The 23,558-nt window shown below is 42.6% G+C and overlaps 1 protein-coding gene across 4 annotated transcripts in view; it reads right to left on the bottom strand.

The window, feature by feature from the left end:
- Positions 1 to 543: 543 nt before the first annotated feature.
- NTRK3 (neurotrophic receptor tyrosine kinase 3) overlaps positions 544 to 23,558 on the bottom strand; it is a 335,000-nt gene continuing 311,985 nt past the window's right edge. For 2 of the 4 annotated variants that reach the window (XM_031440532.2, XM_031440535.2), the window contains exons 16-18: positions 7,673 to 7,714; positions 3,916 to 4,074; positions 545 to 896 (exon numbers count right to left, since the gene is read on the bottom strand). In XM_031440532.2, the coding sequence (XP_031296392.2) occupies positions 711 to 896; positions 3,916 to 4,074; positions 7,673 to 7,714 (387 nt within the window). In that variant the 3' untranslated portion in view covers positions 545 to 710. Of the gene's footprint in view, positions 897 to 3,915; positions 4,075 to 7,672; positions 7,715 to 23,558 lie in introns of all 4 variants that reach the window. The other 2 variants (XM_031440537.2, XM_031440536.2) reach the window with 2 other exon arrangements.

A 23,558-nucleotide genomic window follows, 5' to 3' on the forward strand; every position in this document is an offset into this window, starting at 1 on the left:
GACCAACTAGAAAATTGTCTTGAAGTGGAGGAAAGGGCGAAGGCGTGGAGGTGACGGTCAGGGGATGGAGCATGAAGCGTTCCGGAAGCCCCTGGCCCGGTGCTATTTCCTTGCTGAGCTGGTCCGTGCCGTCTGCCCGCGCACCTGCGCAGAGCTTGGGGCGAACACGCCTGTGCAGGGGGTCCCCCGGGCAGCAGTGACTGGCACTCCACCCCGGCCCCTCCCGTCCCAACACGAAGATTGTCTCTCTGCATCGTCAAGGTCTCCTGCTTCAAAAAGCCGGAGCTGATTAGAAGCGCGGGCCACAGCCTACATTGAAGGGAATTTTCATTTGCGTTCATAACAGTGAAGATTTTCTGAATCGTTGTTACAGTCTTGCGGTTTCTGTATCAGCAGTTTCTCTGTGTCTTAGAGAAGAAGGTATCTCTCTGTAGATATAGATAGATAGTTAGATACATAAATGTGTGTGTATATATATATATATATATATATATATATATATATATATATATATGCCAAACTGCCTTACAGGTTTTTTTTTTCTTTCTCTTTTTTTTCAGTGTTGTATATCTAGCAGGCACTTGAGTTTATATGAAGATGTTTGCTTCAGTCAAGGATGGAGGAAAAGAGTTTGTGAGGTGGAAAAGGAGGGGTCTGAGGCCGGGGAGAGAGGAGGCAACAGAATATGAATTCGTGACCACCAGCCACCACTAGCCAAGGATGTCCAGGTAGATGGGGGTGGCTTTCTCCAAAGCATGGAGGATTTTGTAGATCTCCTTGATGTTAAGCCGCTGCTGCGGTTCCCTCTGCCAGCACCCCAGCATGACGTCGTAAACCTCTTTGGGACAGACACGGGGCCGCTCCAAAACACGGCCTTGGGTGATGCACTCAATGACCTGGAAAAGCAAAGAGAACAAGGAAGTTATCTCCAGAGCTCAGCCTCAGCCCCCGTGAGCTCAGCAGAAGGCAACAACTTCGGTGCAGAGCTGCGGTACCCACAGCGCAGGCTGAGGCTGGGCTGGAGACAGCCTGGAGTTTCTCGTCTGCTCTGTGGGTGGGTTAAGAGGATGACGATCCAGCCCTGGCTGGTCCAGCCCACGGCCCCCCTCTGGACTCCATCTCTTAGGCCAGGCCTTTGACTCCCACCCTCCCTCGCCCTTTGACTGCATTCTCCCTTCTAGTCCTGAATCTTACCTAGATGACTGAGCTGCATTCATTTTCCACTTGGCAGCAGAGATGGGCATCTGAACAGTCCCACCCCCTCTTAGGAGCCTACATGACTTCGAGACCTCCTTGAAGCAGCTCTGCATGTCTGGCTCCTCCAGGCCCATCTTCCCTTAGCTCTCACTTCCTGGCAAGTTCCCCTCCCAGTCATAGGCTCTGTGCACACCATAACCTCTAAGCCACTATATAGGTCCCTTCCTCAGTGAGGCACATCCTCACTTGCTCTTTGCACTAAACCACATACTCTGTTTCTTTACAAGTCTTAACACTCAGACTAACCGTCTGATTCACCACTGCCCAGCTGGGTGCCCAGTACAAGCCAATTAACCTCATAGGATCTCAGCATCCTCCCCAGTAAGATGAGGATCGAATGCTGACTTGACCACCTCCTAAGACTGCTGTAAGGACCAAATGAGGCCAAGAAAAGGGATTGTATGACCCAGCGTACCACAGGGGAGGCCACACGAAGGAGTAGGAAGAAAACAAGTAACACACGGCTGGACCAACCCCAGCTGGCCCTTCGGGACTTCGCCTGTAATTGGTGGTTCATTTCTACTTCCTCAAAGGCACCTCTTTGCTAACACTGACTATGTGAATTTTCAAGGTTCCATCTTCCACTTTCCAGGTGTAACCTTGGGCAACTTATGTACCTGAACTAGGTTTGAAGATAGGTCATGATGATCAAAATACACAGAATCATCTCTAGTAGAGTACCTGAGAAATGTTATCCCCCCCCACCTCCAATTAGTCTATATGTAGGTAGGCAAGATGAATGCCTTTTTTCTCTTTGCATCTCCCTACGCTGACCCCAAAAGCGCCTTGTCTGAAGAGTTGCCTTATGTCCCTCTGACCCTGGGATGGACTGTCAAACAATCACTGTGTCAGCACTTTCCTGGTCCCACTCACCCCAGAGTCTTGAAAGGCCTACAAGGCTCAGTTCTTTGCCAGCCTGATAGGTCTCCAGCTGTGTATGGTCCCTGTTTTTATTTGAGCCTGTCTCCACCCTCCGCCACCTTCACCTTCATGAAAGGGGGTCCAGTTCAAAGTGCAGTAGCAGCTGCCGGTGCTAAGAGCAAAGGCACCGAGTAGCGTCTCCTCCAATGAGGGGCTATCCAGGGTGTCAGCTCCTAGAGAGGAACTCATCACCAGTGACTGCCAGGACTTGACTACTGGGGTGAGGGGAGCAGAAGAGGCGGCTGAGGGTAGGAAGCCCATCCTCAAGGCCAATGCCGTACCAAGCTGTTAGCTACTCTGAGCCACCTTAGGTATCCAGGCCAGATCTGCTGGGACCAATAGGACCCTCAGCTCAGATCCCCCTCTTTCTGAGGGCCACCGAACTACATGGGGGCTGTGTTCAGGGGTGCTTCATGTCTGTGCCTATGTACATACACATGTGTGGCTATGTGTCACATGCATGTGTGTACCTGTATGCATGTGTGTGTGTGCGCGTGTGTGTGTATGTTTACCTCCATCTCCTACAACAATTTGTTTTAAGCACCACAAGAAATGAGTTCTGAGATACACACTTTCATTTTTTTTAAAGGGCATTAAAATGTTTTGTTCTCTACTTTTGGAAATGTGGTCAGGACTCATTCAGCTTGCAAAGGATGAGATATTACAGATTTAAAGAAATGCCTTCTTTTTAGTCTTGGACATTCACTTAATTAAACAGACAGGGTATAGGAAGGCAAAGGTGAACACAGCTTCTGAAAAGAAAGATACTTCCCTGAATATTCGAATAGGTGTCCAATATTAAAAGGTCCTTGTGCTTTCCCAGAAAACAGAAGACCATAAGCACAACTGCAGTCTTGCATAGATCTGCTGGGTTGAAAGAGACCCTTATGATCTGCAGGCTGTACTGAATTCCCTGGGACAACACTCAGTTCTGGTCCAGATGGAACTGAGAAGCATCTTGCTTTGGACCATGGCCCAAGCCTTCTCCGTGCTGCAGAAGCTCTCACCTCTGGGATCTGGCCAGTCTCTGGAGTAGTCCAGAGCCCCTAGACATTCCCTTTCCTTTGTCCTGAATCTTAACAGGTGTTTGTGTGAAAAGTACTGAGTTAATATAGGCGAATCTGCTTTTAAAAAATGCCTGGCACTAAATGTTAGCTATTGTTAAAATTTGATGACTAGCATCGTTTATTGTTATTGTAAATCAAAATTATAAAAATACACAGTGCGTATATTCTTACATTTACTATTATGATTCATTTTATTCTTGGAAGGCCCTACACAGCTCTATCAATAGCATGACATTTGCCTTTCCAAGGCACCTTCCTGCACAGCTCTGGGGCTGGCATGCCTACAGCCTGTTTAGAACCCAGATTATTCGGGCCCAGTAGGTGTTTCCACAAGATGGCACAATTGAAAAACTCATAGTTGTTCTTTGTTTTCATTTTCTGTCTTAGTGAAACATTTGGGATTTTTAAGTGCAGCAGAGCAAACAGCCCCGTGACGTGCATCTCAATTTCGACAACTGATTTCATGCTCTCTTGACAATCACACCACATTTCCTACAGCTACAATTTTTTTTTCCTACTAAGACGATCTCTCTTCCCACTTATGCCGACATGGGCTCTGCTGGCTCCAAACCCCACTGAATGCTTTGTATACTATGTCTAAGTGCTGGCCTATAAAAGCTCTTATCAGCCTTCCCCGCAAATCAAGGTTCGCATCTGCCCCGCCCCGTACCTCTGTGTTTGAGAGCTGGAACCATGGCTGCTTTCCATAGGTGAAGATCTCCCAGAGAATCACCCCAAAGCTCCACACGTCACTCTCCGTAGTGAACTTCCGGTACATGATGCTTTCAGGGGGCATCCAACGAATGGGGAGCATGGTGTGTCCTCCCACCTAGAAGAGGTCGAGACAGAGGCACACACAGAGTGACCGGATGGCCGGAATCAGTTGCACCAGTCTAGATACACTCTTGATGCATCTTAGCCTAAGAATAGCCACAATGTGATGCAACTTTTGCATCAGAGGGCCAAGCTCTACAATACTGGAGGCAGCTAGGACAGCAGTTAGAGGTGACAGCTAAGGGACGATCCTTGGCATGGCGTGTAAAGAAAATCACAAGATGATCTGAAGTGGGAGAGCAGGTTTCAGAATCTGATACTACAGTGAAATCTAACCTTGAGAGGAAGTCCAGAGGGAAGTCACAGAATCACAGAGCAAGGCTACCAAGTATCAGAGTATCTGCAGACATTAGGTTAGACTCCTTGGCCAAGAAGGTTGAAGCACAATATGATCCAAGTGCATCTAATCTGTGGAAATACATTAGCTTCTTCCCCCCAATTCTGAATTTCTCACTGCAACTTAGAACTCAGTGTTTCAAGTGAAAGGGAAGAGGGTAGTTTAAAAGTATGGGAGATCATCTGCTAATAAGAAATCGGGTGGACCGGAAGAGAATTCACAACAGTTCTTAGCAAGATCGCCAATGCCAGTAAGGAGAGTGTCTTTTAAAACATCCTAAGGAGGACACTGGCCATCTCTGGGTCTACAGATCTGAGAGCCAAGGGCAGAGGAAGTGACTGACATTCAGGGTATCCTTCCCTGAGAAAAAACATTAGGGAAATCATCACTGCCCAGCAGGTTACACACATTATTAGCATAAGTGGAAGAAATTCCACAGTGTATTTCAGAACTCAGGAATGAACCACATCACTCTTAAATAGAGCATTAGAAATTGGAACTTTTTGCTAAGCCATGAAACTTGTTAGAAAACTGATTTCCATTAATTGAAAAAAAAAAAAAAAAGAGCTCTGTATAGATGTCCTGAACTATTAATCAGTTCTTATTTCTATGATGGGCCAGTTGGAGGAATTAGAATAATAAGCACTTAAGAAGGAATGACTTGTTAGGAGATGGGCAATCTTGTTTCTAAAAAAAAAAAAGAGATCACGTTTGCCTTATCCACTTGAAGTAGTTTAGAAGGTAAATGGTAGAAGTTGTTTCCAACCTGAGATTTCATAATCAAGATAGCTCTGTGTCAACTGTGAAGACAAATGAAGACGTTTCTTTCAGACAAACAAATGCTCAGAAAGTTTACCACTCACAGCCTTTCAGAAAAATGAAGAGGCAAAAATTAACTGAGGATGTACTCCAGGAAAACAGAAAAGGGAATCTGACATAGACAATGACTTGGAGCATAACAAACAGTGCAGAGCAAATAAGCCACAAAAACACAGTTTAGATCTAAATAATGATTGTTAACATGACAGTAAAATGTAATTTAACTACTAATAAAAGAATAAAAGATTTCTGTAAAATAGAGACATAAAGGAAATAATAATACTCATAATGCTAAAAGTACTGTCATTGCTACTATTAACAATATTCTGGAATGAAACTACCAGATAATGTCAACAATAAGGGCATAGGAAAGTAGGTAGAGAAATAATTAAAAGCCTGATAAAGGCTTTGTCTTTTATACAGGAGGGCAAGGGAGCTCACAGATAGTAGGCAATTGTTGATTATGATAGTTTAAATTTAAATGTGCTTGCTAAAATTTTAAAGTAGCTTCCAGAAGAACAGAAATAGTACATATAACTTACAAATCAGCTTTAGGAAAACAGAACCAAAAATCTCTAACCAATACCAAAAATACCACAGAAGTGGGGAGTGGGATAATGGTGAATAGAAAGCACAAAAATAAAAAAGTTTAAATAATATCACCACAGATAATGAGAACAAGTGGACTGAACTACCTCTTAAATAAGAGAAAAATTTCTGGCAAAAAATCAAGATGTGTGTTATTTAGAAAAGATACATCTAAAAGGAAATAGCAGAAAATGCTGAAAATGAAAGAATGCAACAAACAGTAAAAGAAAAACTGAATATATATTGAATATGTAATGTGTATCATATTCAATATACATAAGATATAATATAGTGTAATGTATAATTGAATATAGTATATATGAATAGATAATATTCAATATGTATAATATATATGAATACATAATATTTAATATACAATATATTGAATAGATAATTCATACATAGTATATTGAATATATATCGCATATATATTCAATACAGAATATATTAAAAATTGAATATACATATGAAAAAAAATTTCAGAAAGCCAAAAACTAAATGGAGATAAAGTGGTTTACATCGTATTTGAAGACTGTAAAATTCGCCATTATGAAAATTATGAACTTTTTTGCTCTAATTAACATAGTAACAAAAATGTATAAAAAGTAAAACAGGTTATAAATAAAAGAAAACTGACAAAACTGCAATTATAATGGAAAATTAAAACACTTATCTTGCAAATTGACAGATCAAGAAGACAATAAAAATGAAGATACATTTTAAAAATACAAATAATATGAGTGCTGTGTGTATCTTCCAGCCTCCCAAAAAAGGTGCACATTATTTTCAATTACCTAAAAAGCATTTATGAAAACCAATCACATATTATATCTCAAAGAAAATCTTGAAATTCCAAGAGGAAAAACAAAGTAAACAGAAGCTAAACATAAGATAAAAGAAGAAAAGTCATTCTTTCAAAAGATGCCAAAAATTACCAACACCCTTTCCTGATTAAAAGCCCTAATTCATTAGTAATAGAAGGTAACTTTCTTTATTTAACATATGAAATATCATATTTACTGATAAAATATTGAAAGCTTAGAAGGTATCTTCTATTACTGATTTTACACAACACACTTCAGTTGGCCCTAGCCAATGCAATAAAGCAGGAATAAAAACAAGGAAAAAATACTGAAAAGGAAGAGTCAAAACTACCACTGTTTGCATAGTTATGACAGTTCAAGACAACTAAAAAGCAGTTAGAATCATTATGAGTTAGTAAGACATAAAACGAATATACACAAACCAAACTATTCTCATATACCAGTAGCAATGACTTCAAAATTCAATGGAAAATGAAATTGTTTGTATAACAGCAACAACAACAATAGTGTTTAAAGTTCTCAGGCATAAAACTTGGCAGAAAATTTATGAGTTCTGAATAAAGAAAAGTATTGAAAAACATAAATGATCTGAATACATGGAAAGATGTGTCTTTTCCTTGGATAGGAAGATTCAATAATCATAAATCTCTCATTCTTCCCTAAAATTAATCTAAAAATTTGACACAATCTAAATAAAACCCTCAGTGGAATGATGTATGGAAATTGACAAGATGATACCACAATTCATCCAGAGCTGTAAATATTTGATAAAAGCTAAGATATACTCGAAATAGAACAACAAGGAATAGTTGCTCTATCAGATAGCAAAACATATTATCAAACTACAATAACGAACACACTGTTATTGGCAGAGGAATAGACAAATTGCATTGATCAATGGAACAAAATAGAGTCCAGAAGCAGACTCATGTATAAATACTGAAATTTAATAAATGAAATGATGGGTTAGTTATCAGTGTTGGGACAATGAACTATTCATTTAAAAAGTACACTTAGATACCTACCTCACACCATATACAAAAATCATTTCCAGATGGATTAAAGAGCTAAACATAAAAAACAAAACAATAATCATATTAGAAGAAAACTTAGAAAAATATCTGTATAACCTCAGGAGAGGAAGGCCTTCCTAAATAAGACACATATTCAAGAAGCCATACAGGATAGAATTCAGAGATACAACTTGTAAAAATTAAATACCTTTGTATGGCAAAATACAAAATAAGCATATTAAAAAGACAAATGACAGAGGAAACATTTGCAATATATGTGCCAAATAATTAAAATCCATATATTATAAAGTGCTTCTTTAATTAAAAAGAAACCCAACAGAGAAATGAATCATGAAATCAAATGAATTCCTAAGAGCAGATGATCCACCGAAGAGCTACACATGGCCACAAACACATGAAGAGGTTAATTAAAGCAAAAAAGAGACACTTTTTTTTTTAATATCATGTGGATGAAACTGAGGAAGACTGGTACTACCCAGTGCATGAGAGACTACGAAGAAAGTTATTGTCAATTTTCTTATTCTGGGGCAGGCTTTTCTGAGGGCAGCTTGGCAGAATCTGTCCACACTAAAGATGTCAAGTGCCTCTTAATCCATTAATTTCGCTTCTAGGAGTTTCAGAAAAACACTTGCTCATGTATGCAAAAGTACTTGGTTGAGGGTATTTTATATGCTCGTTTTTAAGGGCAGCAATTTGTTCATAATTAAATGTATATGCAGCAGTTAAAAAGAGTACAGTAGAGTTATGTGTACTGATACGTAAGTATGTCCAGGATGTATTAAATGAAAACAAAAACATTAAAAATATGTATTAGCATTCTCATTTATGTAAAAGTGTATCAGCGTAAGCAAATATATTAAAAGGCAACAGTACATAGCTCTGTAAATGCAAAGAAAAAAAAGGTCCAGAAAGATAAAGTAAATGTGAGAACGGACCAAAGAGAAAATTCCATTTTTTTCCCTATAGTATGTATTTCTATGCTGTTTTTAATTTTATCATGATCATGTACCACATTTGAAAATTTTAACACAATAAAAGGAGAAAAAAATAAACATATGACTAAAGGAAAACCAGTGAACAAAATTTATTTAAGTTTTAAATCAAAAGATTGTTTTTTAAGAAAACATAGGTTTTTAATAGACTCTGGTCAATTGATTTGTTGTACCTGGTTTCTTGATTAAAAAGAAAAAAGAGACCAGGAATAAAGGAACATTTCTCTTGATGGAAAATGGTAAATTCCTCCAAATTGATGCTGGTGTTTGCCTCATTGGGTGATTTTATAGACAATCCCAAAGACCCATTCCAAATGGAAATTTTCAAGTTTACAAAGAGAGAGAAATTTGAGTTTGCTGGTGTAAACTTTGATGAGCTTAAGTGTTTGGGCAGAAAATTACCAGAAGGGTATTAATTGGCCACAGGGGTCCCACTAAGAAGAATTTTATCAAGATTTTTACTGGGTGGCACCACCAATGTGGGTGAAGTTTATAAGGCACTCCTCTGGAAGTGAAATATTTCAAGTGGCCTGAGATGTAACAACAAAAACAACAAAAGGCAGTAAATTGGAAGTCAGCAGCCCTGGGTTCTGCTGTGGCTTTTGATAAGCTCTTAACCTCTTTGTGTTTTAATTTCCTCATCTTCAACCTAGGAGTTAAGCAACGGCTGTGTCAAAGTGAGATGATACAGGGAAAGACCCACTGAGCATCACTAAGTACACAAGTGTACACATAAAGGTCGATGACTGCTCCCTGAGTGTAGTGAGCAGCGTAACAAACCCCATTGCCTAGATCTTCCGTATTTCCCATTAGGTCCACCTAGACGACACTGATTCTCCTCCAGAGCTACCTGTATCCCTACATCCTTCTCCCACACTAGAGGTCCCATCTGGGAAAGACAGTGGTCAAATCCTTCCCTGGTTAAAAAAAAAAAAAAAAAATATATATATATATATATATATATAGACAAATATCTCCATGATGAAACCCAGCCACATAAGCAATGGACTGAAATAACAATCTTAATAAGGATAATATTAACTAACGCACACTGAATATCAACCACTGGATGTTACACACACCTCTCATGTAATTCTTTCTCTCACCCTATGTGGCAGAATTCCCTATTATCCCCATTTCACCGACAAAGATAAGGGAACTTGCCTAGACACTGCCTGAGAAATACTAGCTAATGATCCAAGCTCTCAATGATGTACATGAAAGACCTGAAGGCTGAGCTTTAAAATGGGAAACAAAAAGGAATAAGGCAAAAATTCCAAGAAATGATTCTAGAAAACAAGTACTTGGAGATCTTTTGATGACCCTCCCTTGGATAATACCTTCCACCACGTCCATCGCTGTGGACTCAGGTGTTGTCAGCCTGATCTTCTGTCATAAAGTTCCCCTTCACCCAACCACGTCGGCAGCCACTGATGATCATTGCCCAGATGCATGATTTCATTAGTGGCTGCAAAAGGGTGAATTCCAGCATTCCCTCTGCTGGAAATCTTCTATGAATAAAATCCTTCCTTCATTGGCAATTTGCTTAGTTTGGTTACACTGGTAACAGTGTATATTGAAATTCCTTTCATTTACTAGTTCCCAGAATAATGAATTCCCTCCCTAGCATCCTTCAAAGGTGGCAGGTGAGGGGTCTGTTTTGTGTTAGTTTGGTTTTGAGAAGCACTATCAACTCTTTGTGTGTGTGTGTGTGTGTGTGTGTGTGTGTGTGTGTACACATCAGAAGTGCTTCAATAGACTAGAATTGCCCTTTTTGATGCTCACTGTTCCATCTTCGGCCAGTAGTGGTCTCTTCAACGTGGTGCCTCGCACCCAACCCCAGTGGTCTTTCATAGCACACTTGCTTATCTGACATGAGAAAATATTCTAGGCTCATCCTATCCATTTGCTGCCCTGGCCCTAGAATCAGCCATTACTCCAAGGAGCCATGGATCTTTTTGGTGGACAATGGAGTTTAGAGACCACACTCTGGGTGCCAGGAATGCTCATTACTCTTCAGTTGGTCATTATTTCTAGGTCTTTAGAGTGGAAATAGCTAGGAAAAACTTTTAAAAGAAAATACATTGTGAGTTCATACTGATTTTTTCCAATTCAACTTTGGGATCACAGAGCTTTTAACTTAAGTGCTTGATTTGACATCTCTATTTTTTCTTATGCTGAAAATCCTGATTCCTACATTAGTAACATTATGTCTTTGCTTTATCCTAATATTTATTTCAAATTCAGTTGAAATATCATTACTAACAACATGATTACTGAAAGCTGCCTACAATTTTCAGAGTTCATTTTATCCTTAGGATATACCTACTAGGGACATACCTAAAACATTGCTCTGCTTTAAAGTCACTTGAAATAGTTCCTTTCTGAGTGGTGAAGTCACCAACTTAATACACAGGTTTATTTGTTTCATTTTGCTTTTGATTTTTAAGAATTGCTTTGCTTTTTCTTTCCCATTTGATATAATCTTTTATAATGATGCAAAAACTGTCACATGGTTTTCAAGTCAAACTAAAAAGCAAGGTACATGAAATCTAAGTCTCGCTCCATCTCTGTTCATTCTTCCAATCCTGATCTCCTCCTCCCCTAGAACTAACCATTTTATATTTGTTCTTAGTTTATTCCTCTATTTAGCATAAGCAAATATTGATTATATTCATTTTCCTCACTTTCATAGATAAGAGTAGCATGCCATACCTGTTATATATATTTTACTTTTTTTTTCCATTGGGGTTCTCTCACTCCTTTTATAGCTTTATAGGACTCTGTGCATGACCACACCACAGCGTATCCAATCAATCTGATATTGATAGGACTTGGGTTGTTCCATTCTTTTGTTACTAACAATATGGAAATGCACTTTTCCCATAGATCTCAGGTGATTCTCACTCCCCCTAAAGGGAAAGAGCCCAGAATTCCCACTCAGTGTAACAGGCAACGATAGACTGCATTGCCCACAGATGTGGTTTCAATCCAGGGTCCACATAACTTTGGAGATACATGAAGTCTTTCCAGTGGGTACCCAGGCAAGGACAGTTTCAATGGACTATGCAGATCCTCAACTCCTAACGCTGAACTGAAAATCTCCTGTGGTCCAGCAATTTCCTTGCCCAATTGTGTGTGTACACACACACCTGCCACTCTCTGAAGGAAAGGCAAATCTCTCACTCATTCTAAATCTCAGGAGAGAAAACCTACAGAAGACAAATGAATAAACTCCATGAAATATTGGTATAAGTATTGAAAACGAATGTCTCTAGTGACTGGGAAATAAATTCTTTTGCAAGTCGAGTGGTTTCCAGTTCTTTTCAAACAACTGAAGGGGGGGACAGACCTAAAAGCATTATCAGCTGAGAGAAGATTAAAAAGAAATTTTGATGAGAGGCCACTATGTGATTTTAGGTAAATAACAAGATAATAGATCGATGAATTAAGTCACATTGCAGTAACAAAACTCCTTTCTTTCCCATCTACTGATTTATAGTGAATTACGTTTCTCAGTTCTTATATTCATGAAAATGAAGCACAGGAATAGAATTGATCCTGAACCTTCCTTAATTTAGTAAGAAATAATCATCAAGGAATACAGACTAATTGAAAAATATGAGATGCATTTCCAAAAATATTATCTATCTTATCTTTCATATTCATCAAAAATTATGAGAGATATTATATATATTATTTTGATCTACTGTCTATTTCTGTGTATTACTAATAACTGTAATGATAACTTAATCCAGTATCTCTTAACTTCTTAATGTCTTATGGTCATTGGATATTAAAAATTAAAGTCTTCATACATATTTTTGTCACACTAAATGATGACAGTGTGGCCAATAAAAGCTTTCATGCATAAAAATTGAATACATAAGGACAAAATTTGGTAGGGTAAGTGGAATGAAAATATAAATTCAAGAAGAAAAAGGAACCATGTGAAACTGAGTGTTAAAAGTACTTTTTCATGTGTTTAATGGATGATGGATCAAATTGCTCTGGTATTTAAAGTTCATTAGATGCATTCAAGAAGCAATGTATTTTTTAATGTCAATATTTACAATGTCGTGGAAATGGCATATTATAAAGTATATTGAAGACTTTAGATGGCAACTTAAAACGTGCAAAGGGGCATACGTGGTTTTTCAAAATTCTTTCAGGAGCATTGACGTTTGAAGATTTCAGGTATAGAGATGGAGCTTCTAGCAGTGCAAAGTCTAGAGTCTTGTCTCTCTGGCTAAATTCTGTCTTTCTCCAAGGCTGTATCCCACCCCTCCTCAGGCCTGCAGTATAACGGGAGAGAATCTGGAAAGAGGAAAGCAAGAACAGCCTCACCTCTAGCCCTGGGCATCAGCCTGAAATCCCTCAAGGCCATTTCTTTCATTCCAGCCTTCAGGCCTCACTCCCAGCCTTGCCCCGAGGGCCAGGAGTTCAGTGGGGCTGAAGGTGCGCAAAGCTGAGCGACTGCAGGCACTGCGGCTTCCAGCGCCCACTGCGGGCAGGATGCCCTGGGGCAGAGCGGTCCTGCCAGGAGGTGAACCTCCCACCTCTCCCTCCACCTGCCTCTCCACTGCTCTCTTCCAGAGCCTGCCCCTCCCGGGCAAGGAACTGTCCTGTTTATTTCCATAGGGTGATGCCCACGTCCCTACAGTCAGAGGCAGCCACCGCTCTAGGTGAAAGGGAAACTCAGCGAGGCTCTAGAAAGCTCTGAGGCCTTTGCATCTGATTACACAGAAAAGGAGGCAGCTGCTTCAAAGAACACATGGAAGCCCGCTTCCCTCCCGGAAGTTCAAAACGTCTGTCCTCACACAACTCTGAAAAGGTAGAAAGGACACAAAATGACCCATCCCTTCCAGATATGGAACCCGGGACCCAGCACAGGTGAGCAGAGTCACAGGGCATGGCCTCTCTGATGCCGCTGGAAGGAAGGATTCAACTTCCTCTGGAATCACTAGTCTACATGGACCTGGTCAAAGCCTGTTAGAGCAGATGAGAAAGGCAGTGGCTTTCTGAGGAAGGGTAGAAGCTTCGCCACGTACATGAATGGCAAAATAGCTTAATCAGGAGATGGTCGTACAGATTGTTATTTATGGTAAGTGTCCTTATTTTTTATTTATTCAATTTTAATCTTTCTTGATTGCATGTCTCAGCACACAGAAGAGTCTCCATACGCATTAAGAAAAAAGGCCTAGCATTTGCTTTCTTCATCTCCTGGAAAGTCTCCTGGTTTCCCATCTGCACGTCTGAGCGGATGGATGATCAGCCAGGGCTGGGAGTCACACTGAGCGTGCCCCTCTGTTCAGTATCCCTAGCAGCCACCACTACAGTCTTTAAAATCACTGCTACTCTTGTTCCAGGGGATGTTCACCCCCAGGGGCTGCACATCAGTACGAGTTACATCCAGCACAGCCACCCACATCCATACATGCAGAGGGAGAATGTGCGTGCCAGTCACACTCAGGTGGGTACAGGCATGGATCCAAACACAGGTCTGTGCTAATGCCCTGATCACACGAAGCTGGTGAAATCTCCCTTGGACACCTCCTGAAGGAAAACAGCCTGAAGGCAGGAGGAAAGGCCAAAGTCATCTTTTAATGCGTCCTATCACCAGGGCAGCAAAAAAGAAACGGTGTCACTCTAAACCAGTTGATTAGCTTTGCTGACAGTTTCAAAACTTGCCGCAACGTCAGATCCCTCCTTCCTGGAATGAACCTTCGCACTGCCTGCCCCCCTCCAACTGCTGGGCTCTCCTAAAAGCTCCCTCCCCACATACAGGAGAGGCTGCTGGAGCCTTAGAAGTGGCAGTCTGCCCTCCGGGAACCCTCCCACATCTAACCTCTCTCTCCTCTCCTTTCCCCCTTCCCCCCTCACTTCCTCAGCACACTATTCTGAGTTGAGGATGCTGTATTTTCAGCCAGCTTTTCACCTCCCTGCCCAGCTCTGAAATGTGATCATTGACCAGGCACACCTCTATCGTGTCTGCACCTGTATCCTTTCCCTCCAGGTGTCTTCTGGATTCCTGGTGCATCTTTAGGGGACCAGTCTGCCCTGTGATTACACACTGTCCAGCTCCCCAAATCCAAGCTCATCAGAATCCAGGGTATGAAAGGAGAGATTCAACACTAAAACTATAGCTCATAAACATACAGAGCGGGAAAGGGCCTTAGAAGTTAGCTAATCCCCACTCCAGGCGTGCAAACCTCAGCTGGAAGAGAGGCAATGACTTGTCCAAGGTCACCTGGAAGAGTAAATGAAGTGGAACTAAGTCCCCTCGAGTCCTGTTCTGGTTCTCAATGGGAAATTTTTACTGGAGAAGGGCATACATATATAAAGGTGTACAAACTAAAAATACACAGATTGAATCTTACGAAGTTTAAATTTTGGATCTATAGTCTCCTTCTTTCCACACTGATGTGGACAGATTTCGGGTCCCCCGGCAAAACTCTGTGTTGCCCCCCGTAATAACAGTGTGTGCCTTCAGGATGTATTAGTTTCATGTTTGTTTGGTTTAGATCTGCTGTATATGTACGTGTGCATTCACAAATATGTGTGTGTCTCTGGCTTCATCCATCAATGAAACCTTTACACACGAGACTGAGGTTTTCTATAGTGACATCAGACTTCCGACATAATAAGGCACAATTGCTTGCCTTCTTTTTGTCTCTCCTCCTCTTCTCAATAGGCAAACTATCATCTTGCTTCTTGTAGACACAAACCGAAGATCACGGCACCAGGTCTAGAGGGTGTTTGGAATTCTTTGGAGGGAAGATGCAGAGGAAACTCACAAAGACATCATGACTGCATGGCTCCCTCGAAGCAGGGCTTTATGACAGCTTATGCAAAACGCATCCATTTAGCAGAATCGCAATGGCTGTTTCAGGCTGAGCCTCTAGCTCCAGGATTAAGAAAAACCCTTGGAGTTTTCCAAAAACACAAGGAGTTTAAGAGTCAAGCTATTTAGAACTGTGAGCCTAGAGAATAAATAAATCCTTTGTGATTCTCTCCGACTCCCTTACCTAGAGCTGCATCTGCCAGGAGCAAGTTCTCAGATGGAAGCCCCGGGAACACATACCTTTTATAACTTCGCCTTTTGTTCTCCCCTTTCTAAATCCTGCCTAAATGCTGGCACTCACTCCAAGACCTCATTGTCCTTTGCTGCCCCCAAGCAATATATATTTTTATAGAGCCTACATTGCAAGTCCAAAGATGTGTGTTGAGAAATGACTTGGCTCTTATGTTCTTTTCCAAATGCCCAGACGTGGAGCCTCCTGGCTCTAATCATATCTTCTCGTGGAAGCAAACTTTAGGGATGTTGTTACAAGAGGTCAAGTTGCTGAACAAAGCTGGAGGTCTCAGCTCAGCGCAGATCCACGGCTCACACTGGATCCAGACTGATCCTTCAGACCCCCAAGTGCTTGGAGAAAGGAAGACAGGAGAATAAAGCCTCCTTGTGATAAATCTGATTTTTACCTGACCTAGTACAGCACAGGCACTGATAGTTCTTGGTTTAGATTCAGACTTCCTTAGCAAAAATAAGATAATCCCTTTCTAACAGGATTGGCTTTGCTAAATATTTAGATGCCCCCCAAATCTGAAAAATATGATAACTAGTATTGAAAATGCATGTATAGGATGAGGAAACAGGACCCCAAAGAACAAAGGGAATAAAAATAATCACTGGGCCATTTCCATTTACTAGCTGAGGAAATTTAGGGGATGAATTTAAGCTCTGGAAGACTCAGCTTCCTAGTGTATAAAATGGCGATAATAATACAGCTACACAGAACATGCACAGAAATTAAAATGAGATATTCTATGAAACAGAGACACGGCGGGTTTTCAAATACACAGGCACATACAAGTTTTTCAATCTAAACCTTTCTCGGAAGATACTAATTTCTCAATGTTCATGTTTACTGAATGAATAGCCCTTCCCAATTTTTCCAGGGACTTGGACATCCTTGCTCAGAGACCCTTACAACACAGAGGCACCATCCTTGATTCATGGATAAGGAAACCAGCTCAAGAATGGAATGTCGGCAAGTCCACGGTAGGTAGAAGCCAAGCTGAAAGTCAGTCCACTGCTGTATGCCAGATCTCTCTCATTAGGGGTTGTGTGGGTTCAAGATCATGTGACCTACAAACACAGCTTAAAGGGGCTTCCAGGATCAGCGTGGCCACCAACCCCGATTCCTGGAATATTTAACTGTTTCCAACAGCAGGGTTGAGACACTTAAGACATACAGCTAATGTGAACGCCAGGGAAGCCAAGGCTGGGTAGTCAGAACATGGTGTTCTCCTGTGGACTGGGCTCAGTGACTGCAGAGCTTGTGAGAGAGGCCTCAAAACAGGAAAAAAAAAAAGGGGGTGGGGGGAAGAACAAAGAGGATTTGAATTTTAAAAAGCAAAGAATAAGACGGGATCTTTTTCCTTAAAAAGCAAGCTGAGCTATAAATGGTCTCCTCCAGCCATGTTCCCAGAGACATTAATAACAATAACAGTAACACTCCCTATTGACTGAACGTCCCACCAGCTGTAAGACGACAGCGTTGAGTTCTTTGCTCACGATTCTAGTCTTATTATGTCATCTTCTGAGCCTGGCCTTCCCATCCGAGTGCAGTGAACACTCAGAGGATGTGCTCCAGCGGCTCCATGAGAGAAAGAGCTTTTCTGATTATCTCCGGGATGGCCTCCCTCGAAAGCCAATGAGGCCTTATCTCTAGTTAAGTTCAGTCTGAGTGCCCCCCTCTCTTAAGTTCTGAATGAGAGGCCAAGACTATGTGGCTTTCTTAACCAAAGACTTTTTCCCTGTAATTTCAAGGTTCCAACAGCCCAGCATACTTGACCCGCTATTTGTAAGGCCTGTGATGCAGACCTCATGCTGGGTCATGGGAAAGCCTTCTTGCACAGCCTTTGTTGGGTTCCCAAGTCTTCTGTTGCAGAAACAGACAGCTTAAAACAGCCTCTGTTTGCTGCTCCTGATCCTCATTTATCTCAGACAGAATTTGTGAGGACTAGTTAGATAATGTTTAGAAAGCCTGGCCAGTGGGATGAGACTACTTTTGAAAGTGTCGATGTATGGCCTTATTTCCTACAACAACAAGGATTTCTGTGCTGGTCTGACACCTGCCATCACTAGTGGCTGCTTCTGAATTGTCTCTAAAAAAGGTTTTAGCAGCTGTGGTCTCCCTACATCCCTCATTGTGAGAACTCTCAGGTGATGCTGTATGTAGTTCACACATCTCTCATCTCTCTGGACCAGAGTTTGGAAAAGGCAGGTAGCTGTGTGTCTGGGCCATTGGGGAGGTAAATCCAGGCAAGACCTGAAGACTCTGGCAAACTCTGCACCCTGCATGTCTCTGCTCAGTGCTGTTGAATGAGAGTAAGATTTCTGGTTAGAAAATATTCTGGGTGCAGAAACAGGTCTCCAGAATGCAGACGGAAGGTGGCTCACCCTTGAGCAGAACTTCCAGCAAAGTCAGTAGAATATGGTGATACGGCGTGGGACACAAGACCACAAATTCATAGCCATGTCACCCCGGGAAGTCACTTAACCTCTGAGCCTCAGTTTCCCCATATGTTAAACATCAACTGGTACCTACTTCCACAAATGACCATGAAGATTAAATAAAACAATCCATGGGAAGCCTTTAGTACAGGATCTGGCACGTGGCGAGCCTCCATACATGTGAGCAGGTAATATTCCAGTAATTGCTATGCTTGTGCTAACAGCATTGCCATCTGATAGATATTTGCAAGAAGGATTCTCCATGCCCAGGATTTAAATAATATAGGGGAATGGGTTTTAAGTTTCTATGTGTGCCGATAAATGGGGGAATTTGGTCGCCGTTAAGATTTAGGCTGGATTAGGAAGTCAATTTCAAGTGTCCTGAGTCTGGCTCTGTCAATGTAGGGCCTCCCCGAGGAAACAGAAGTCTTTTTTTGGTTTTGTGCTGCTGTAATAAAGAAACCAAAGCCTCACCTCCTTCCTCCTGTCTCCCTCCACTTGCCCTGTGCTCTTAATGAAGTATTTGCTGTCCTCCAGCTACAGTGCTTAGGGCCAGTTGAACAGATCAGCCAGAAAGGTACGGCTGCAGCTAGAGGTAAAATCTGCTACTTCCAAACCCCTCCGAATTAATCATTCTAGCTGGAGGGAGACTTGGGCCTTTGGGCTCCCCTTTTGTTTTATTAACTGCCAACAGAAAATGCCAGGAGTGGCTGGGGAAGACGCACAAAATGGGGGACAGGGAACACTTTGCATATTTTAATTACTTCAGTAAACAATACATACCACAGTAGAAACCCCCCGTCAATGGCTACATCCCCAGGCAAAGAGAATTTGGAAGAGTGTCATGGGACGTGACATAAAATATACACAGCTCCTCCCAAGACTAGAGGCTGCCTTATCTAGCTTCTCTGAGCTGGAGCGGAACTTCCAGTCCTTCCACTGACTAACTCTTGGAGCAGCTCCAATGTGGGCAAGGCGGTAAGCAACATGCAACTTTTCACACCCTCGGAGCTTTCTGGAGAACTGGATGCCCCTCTCCACCCAATGAAAAGTGGGATTCCTCTTTGGGTCATGAAATAAGACCGTTCAACTCTAAAGGAAGGACACTTGGTGCCCGAGAGGAGAGAGCTCACCCATCCCTTGCTAGGTCTGTGGCAGGACCACAAATGTGAAACAGTGGATGAAATCCTCCACCTTCATGTAAATGTGGGGATTAATAAATTAATAATAAATAATTAATTAATAAAATAACAGGGTTAAATGCTCAAGGAAACCTGCAGATAGGTGACAACAGACCCTGACACGCTCTGTGAACTGCAAAGCAACTAATCAAAGTTTAAGTTAATACCACTACTATTTTTATGCATCCCAGGTTCCTAGTTAGCCCTTCCTCTGTAAAATTCCAGGAAAGAGTATTGATTAACCTTGCCACACAGCCCTTATAGTGACTAGGGTCGCCTACAGCATCCTGGGAGGGAAGCAGCCGGAAGGAAGATCTGACGCCAAGGGATGCCATGGAATCCAGTGGATTGAGACGCAGATCATCTGAGTTCTTGTCCCCATTCTACCAGTGTGTCCCCCTGTGCTTCCTTTTGGTCTCAAAGTTCACATCTGTAATGACGACACAGTTGGACCAGAGGATTGTTAAGATTCTTCTCTACTTGAAAATCGCATGACATGTCCAAAGCAAATTTTCTTATCTGAATCAGTAGACCAAGAGCACTGAGCAAAAATTCAACTCAAGGTCTTTCCAATATGAGCAGCGTCAGCAGCCTGACTTTCCAGCGTTGTGTGTGTGTGTACACACTTGTGTGTATGTTTGTGTGTGTGCGCGTGTGCATGCAAGGGCATGTGTTTGTGTGTGTGTCTGTGCGTGTGTTGCAGGCATCCAAAAGAGCAATGGGCCAGAACCTGGGGGCTCCAGGGCCCTGCCTTAGGTTTACATCATACCACCTGGCTCACCCCTGGGCCCCTGTGTCCTCATTTATAAAATTGGTAGGGTGAACAAAAAGAGGTGGGCTAGTGGATTTCTCAGTATCATCTAGCTCCAAAACACTATGATTCTGTGAAGCAAAGCCTGGATAACCTCTGGATGCCCCTCCCAGCCCTGGGAGAAGGTTGGAGTTCTGAGACCCACTAGTTCCACACAGCCCACTACTCTACAACTGGGTCCCCGGGGGCCTTTTTGCAGTGCAGGGTGTGAGCCAAGGGTAATCTCAGATGAAAGGGATGGAGGAGCTGCCCCTCCACGCCGCATCTGGCATCCCAGGCCATCATCTGAGGCCTGCAGCTGTGAGCTGCTCCTTCTCCCTCTATAAACAAGCCCTGCCTCTTGGCTTCTCCCTCAGGGTCAGAAGGAGGGGGAAGGCTGCTCTGAGGATGAACCCAGGAGAAAGTCTTAAATGCTAAGCCAGTAATCACAGTTGCACGGTGTTTTTTCAAAGGCATTCCTACTCTGTTGTCCACATCCATGTTTCTAAAAGTACAAGAGGATAAGGGCCAGTGGGCTTCTTGTTTCTAGGCTAATGAAACAGGGATGGAGTACCTTACTCAGGGTCATTTAGTGAGTCCCCACGAGGTGGAGCCAGGCTAAGTCTGGGCTAGGTGACCCCCAAGCATAGTGTTCTCATCTTAGTTTATTTACACCTCTGGTCTCACCATCACAGAGGTAGAAAGAAATTGTTTCAGTATTTCAAGGTTGGGGCAGAGGTGGAACGCTTATCCCAGTAAACAGGGACACAGAACAACAACAGACTGAGTATTAATATGGGCCAGGAGCTATGACAAATGAATTAAAATGCACTGCTTCATCCGCGCCTCCCATTATGTCTTGGCTCTGGAAATTATTATTACTAAAAGCCCTACATAGATGAAGGGAGGGAGGGAGGGAAGGAGGAAGAGGTTAAGTTACTCAACAGTTCAAAAGGCTGAAGGGTAAAAGACCCAAGCCTCACAACTAAATGGTTCTGGTTCCAAAGCCAACGTTCTTTCGCGCCCGCATGTCGGAGTTCTTAGGCATTTCCAAGTTGAAGGAAGACTCACCGGTAAGAATGTTTTAAGGCAAACACATTGATGGGCTGGAGGTGGCAGATTTTGGAAAATGTGATAGAAATCCTAGGATGCTATTTCTATAAAACCCCCCTAAAAGCTAAGGAGGATTTTCATTCAGAAATATCTAAATCTGCAGATGCAGTGAAGATGGGAGCCGATGTCAGCCCAGCAAGCGCTCACAAAAACGACAACAGAAAACATCGTGCGTTGTTCCCCGCAGGCAGACTGGAAAAAGCAGTCGGTCACGGGCTTTGCTTCCTCCGTCTTTGCTTTGCAGCTTCTCTCTGCGTGATGCCTGGCCTGACTCCTGGAGAAGTGACACACGCTATTTCAGCTGGGCTCTGCACGGCAAGCCCCCCCTCCCATGGAGACAAGTCTTTGTTCGCGATCCTCTAGGTCCCAGATAATCTGTCCGACTACTGCAGCAGGTATCATTATACTTTTCAAAACTCATTAGCCTTGATTGTTTGGAAATCTAGTTCCCATTACTGTCTCTTTCTCTGCGATCGTTGTCTCAGGCAGAACAAGAGGACAGGACGGCAGAGAGATGGAGGGATGACAGGAAGGTTGAGTAGAGATGAGCAGGAAGGAGGGAGAATGACAGCAACACATGTCAAGCCTGGTGACCTGTCTGGGTCTTAGAATTCAGCCACACCAGAAATTAAGTCCTAAGTCTGGTGGCACCCACAGGCCAGGACCTCACCAGCCACAGAGCATCACGAGGACACAGTTTACAAATGCATGGCTCTGAGCCCAACACTTGAACAGAAAGCTCTCCTTGCCTAGCTGCATCCGCCCAATAGCAGTGCATTTGGCGGGAGCTCACATTAGACATCTACTCTCCATTAGGCCTAGCCACAAGGGCCAGTGTGGGAGGAGGGCAGCAAAGATCGGAGGAACTAGCTAATGCTCAGGAGAGGTAGGGACCAGCCCAGCACACCCAGGCAGAAGAGATATCTGAACATCCATCATTTCTGCCAGCATCCTCAGACAGGAGGTCCTGTCACAATTCTTCCAGACATATGGATTTCTCATGAGTCATTTGTCCCCAAAGAATTGTGGAAACAAATGGACTTGACCAACTTTGAAGACAAAATCCAGAACAAGAAGGGTAGAATGCCATCACAAAGACTAGGGCACCTTTCCTAATGAGCCACAGTCCCGGGTGGCACAACCAGATGATTCCCTGCCCTTCTCTGGCATCTTCCTTCTGGCTCCCACAGCCCCTTCACAGGAAGACCTCAGCCCCACCCCATCCCAGACAACTCTCATCAGGCTCTACTGGGGCCTTGCTCTGTTCTGAGATATCTATTTTCAGATCATCAGAGAGCAAAATGCTAAGAGAACTAGGAGTTCAAAGATTAATTACCGTTTAACAGGCAGAGTTCCCATCTCTTGATGAATCTCCAGGTGAGAACCCAAAGGACTGGCCCTGGGAACACACAACCAATTTCCCTGAACTTATAAGGACACGAGACGCCACATAATTAAGAGGCACCTCCCACAGGAGAATGTAATGGGCTCCCTCCCAAAAGGTCAGTGTGAACTCTCTTGAATTTCAAGACTTGGAATAGCAACAAAAAGATGGAAAATCACATTCCACAATTTCAAGGCTGTTAAACTATGTTGGTTTTTGACTCCATCAAAGTCTTTGCATGTTTTAGAAACTTTATGGCTCATAGACAACCTCATGGCAACTTGATTTACCCCATAACCTCCACGATGTCTGGAAAACACTAACCTGCAGACAGGAGGGGTGAAAAAAGCTCATCCAGAGTCTGCCTTGTGTGCCTTGGGCGTGCAAAGAGAGAGGTATGTGTTCCCAGGTTAATTAGAAAAACTGGGTTCATCTGGGTATGGAGATACACCCTTGGGCTCCCAGTGTGTTTGTGTAAAGGGTGTGACGAAGGTCTCTAAGCAAAGTTCCTGGACTGAGACACACTTGGACCATGTGACCTCAGAGACTTGTATCAAAGACCTGGGCACTGTCTTTCTAGCTGCAACTAAGTCCTTTCTAGAGGTAGGACATACTCGGTAATCACATAATCAGTGAAAGAAGGACTATCCTCGTCAGCTGAAAGTACAAGCATACATTTCTGATCTCTAGCCCTGTTCCTAACTGGTACTCTCCAGTGCACATGGATGCAGAATAGAGAAGTCAGCTGATGTTGAAATGGGTTAATAGTTTAGAAGAAAAGGTAGTTTGCTGGCTTGCTTCTTTTTGCCAGGGAAGGAGCCCAGAGATAAGTCAGAGAAGGGTATCCTATGGAGGAAGATGAATGATGCCTTTTTTCTTTGGGTTTCGAAGTGATGG

Source organism: Camelus dromedarius, chromosome 29 (assembly GCF_036321535.1).
Source record: "Camelus dromedarius isolate mCamDro1 chromosome 29, mCamDro1.pat, whole genome shotgun sequence".
NCBI classification, from domain to species: domain Eukaryota; kingdom Metazoa; phylum Chordata; class Mammalia; order Artiodactyla; family Camelidae; genus Camelus; species Camelus dromedarius.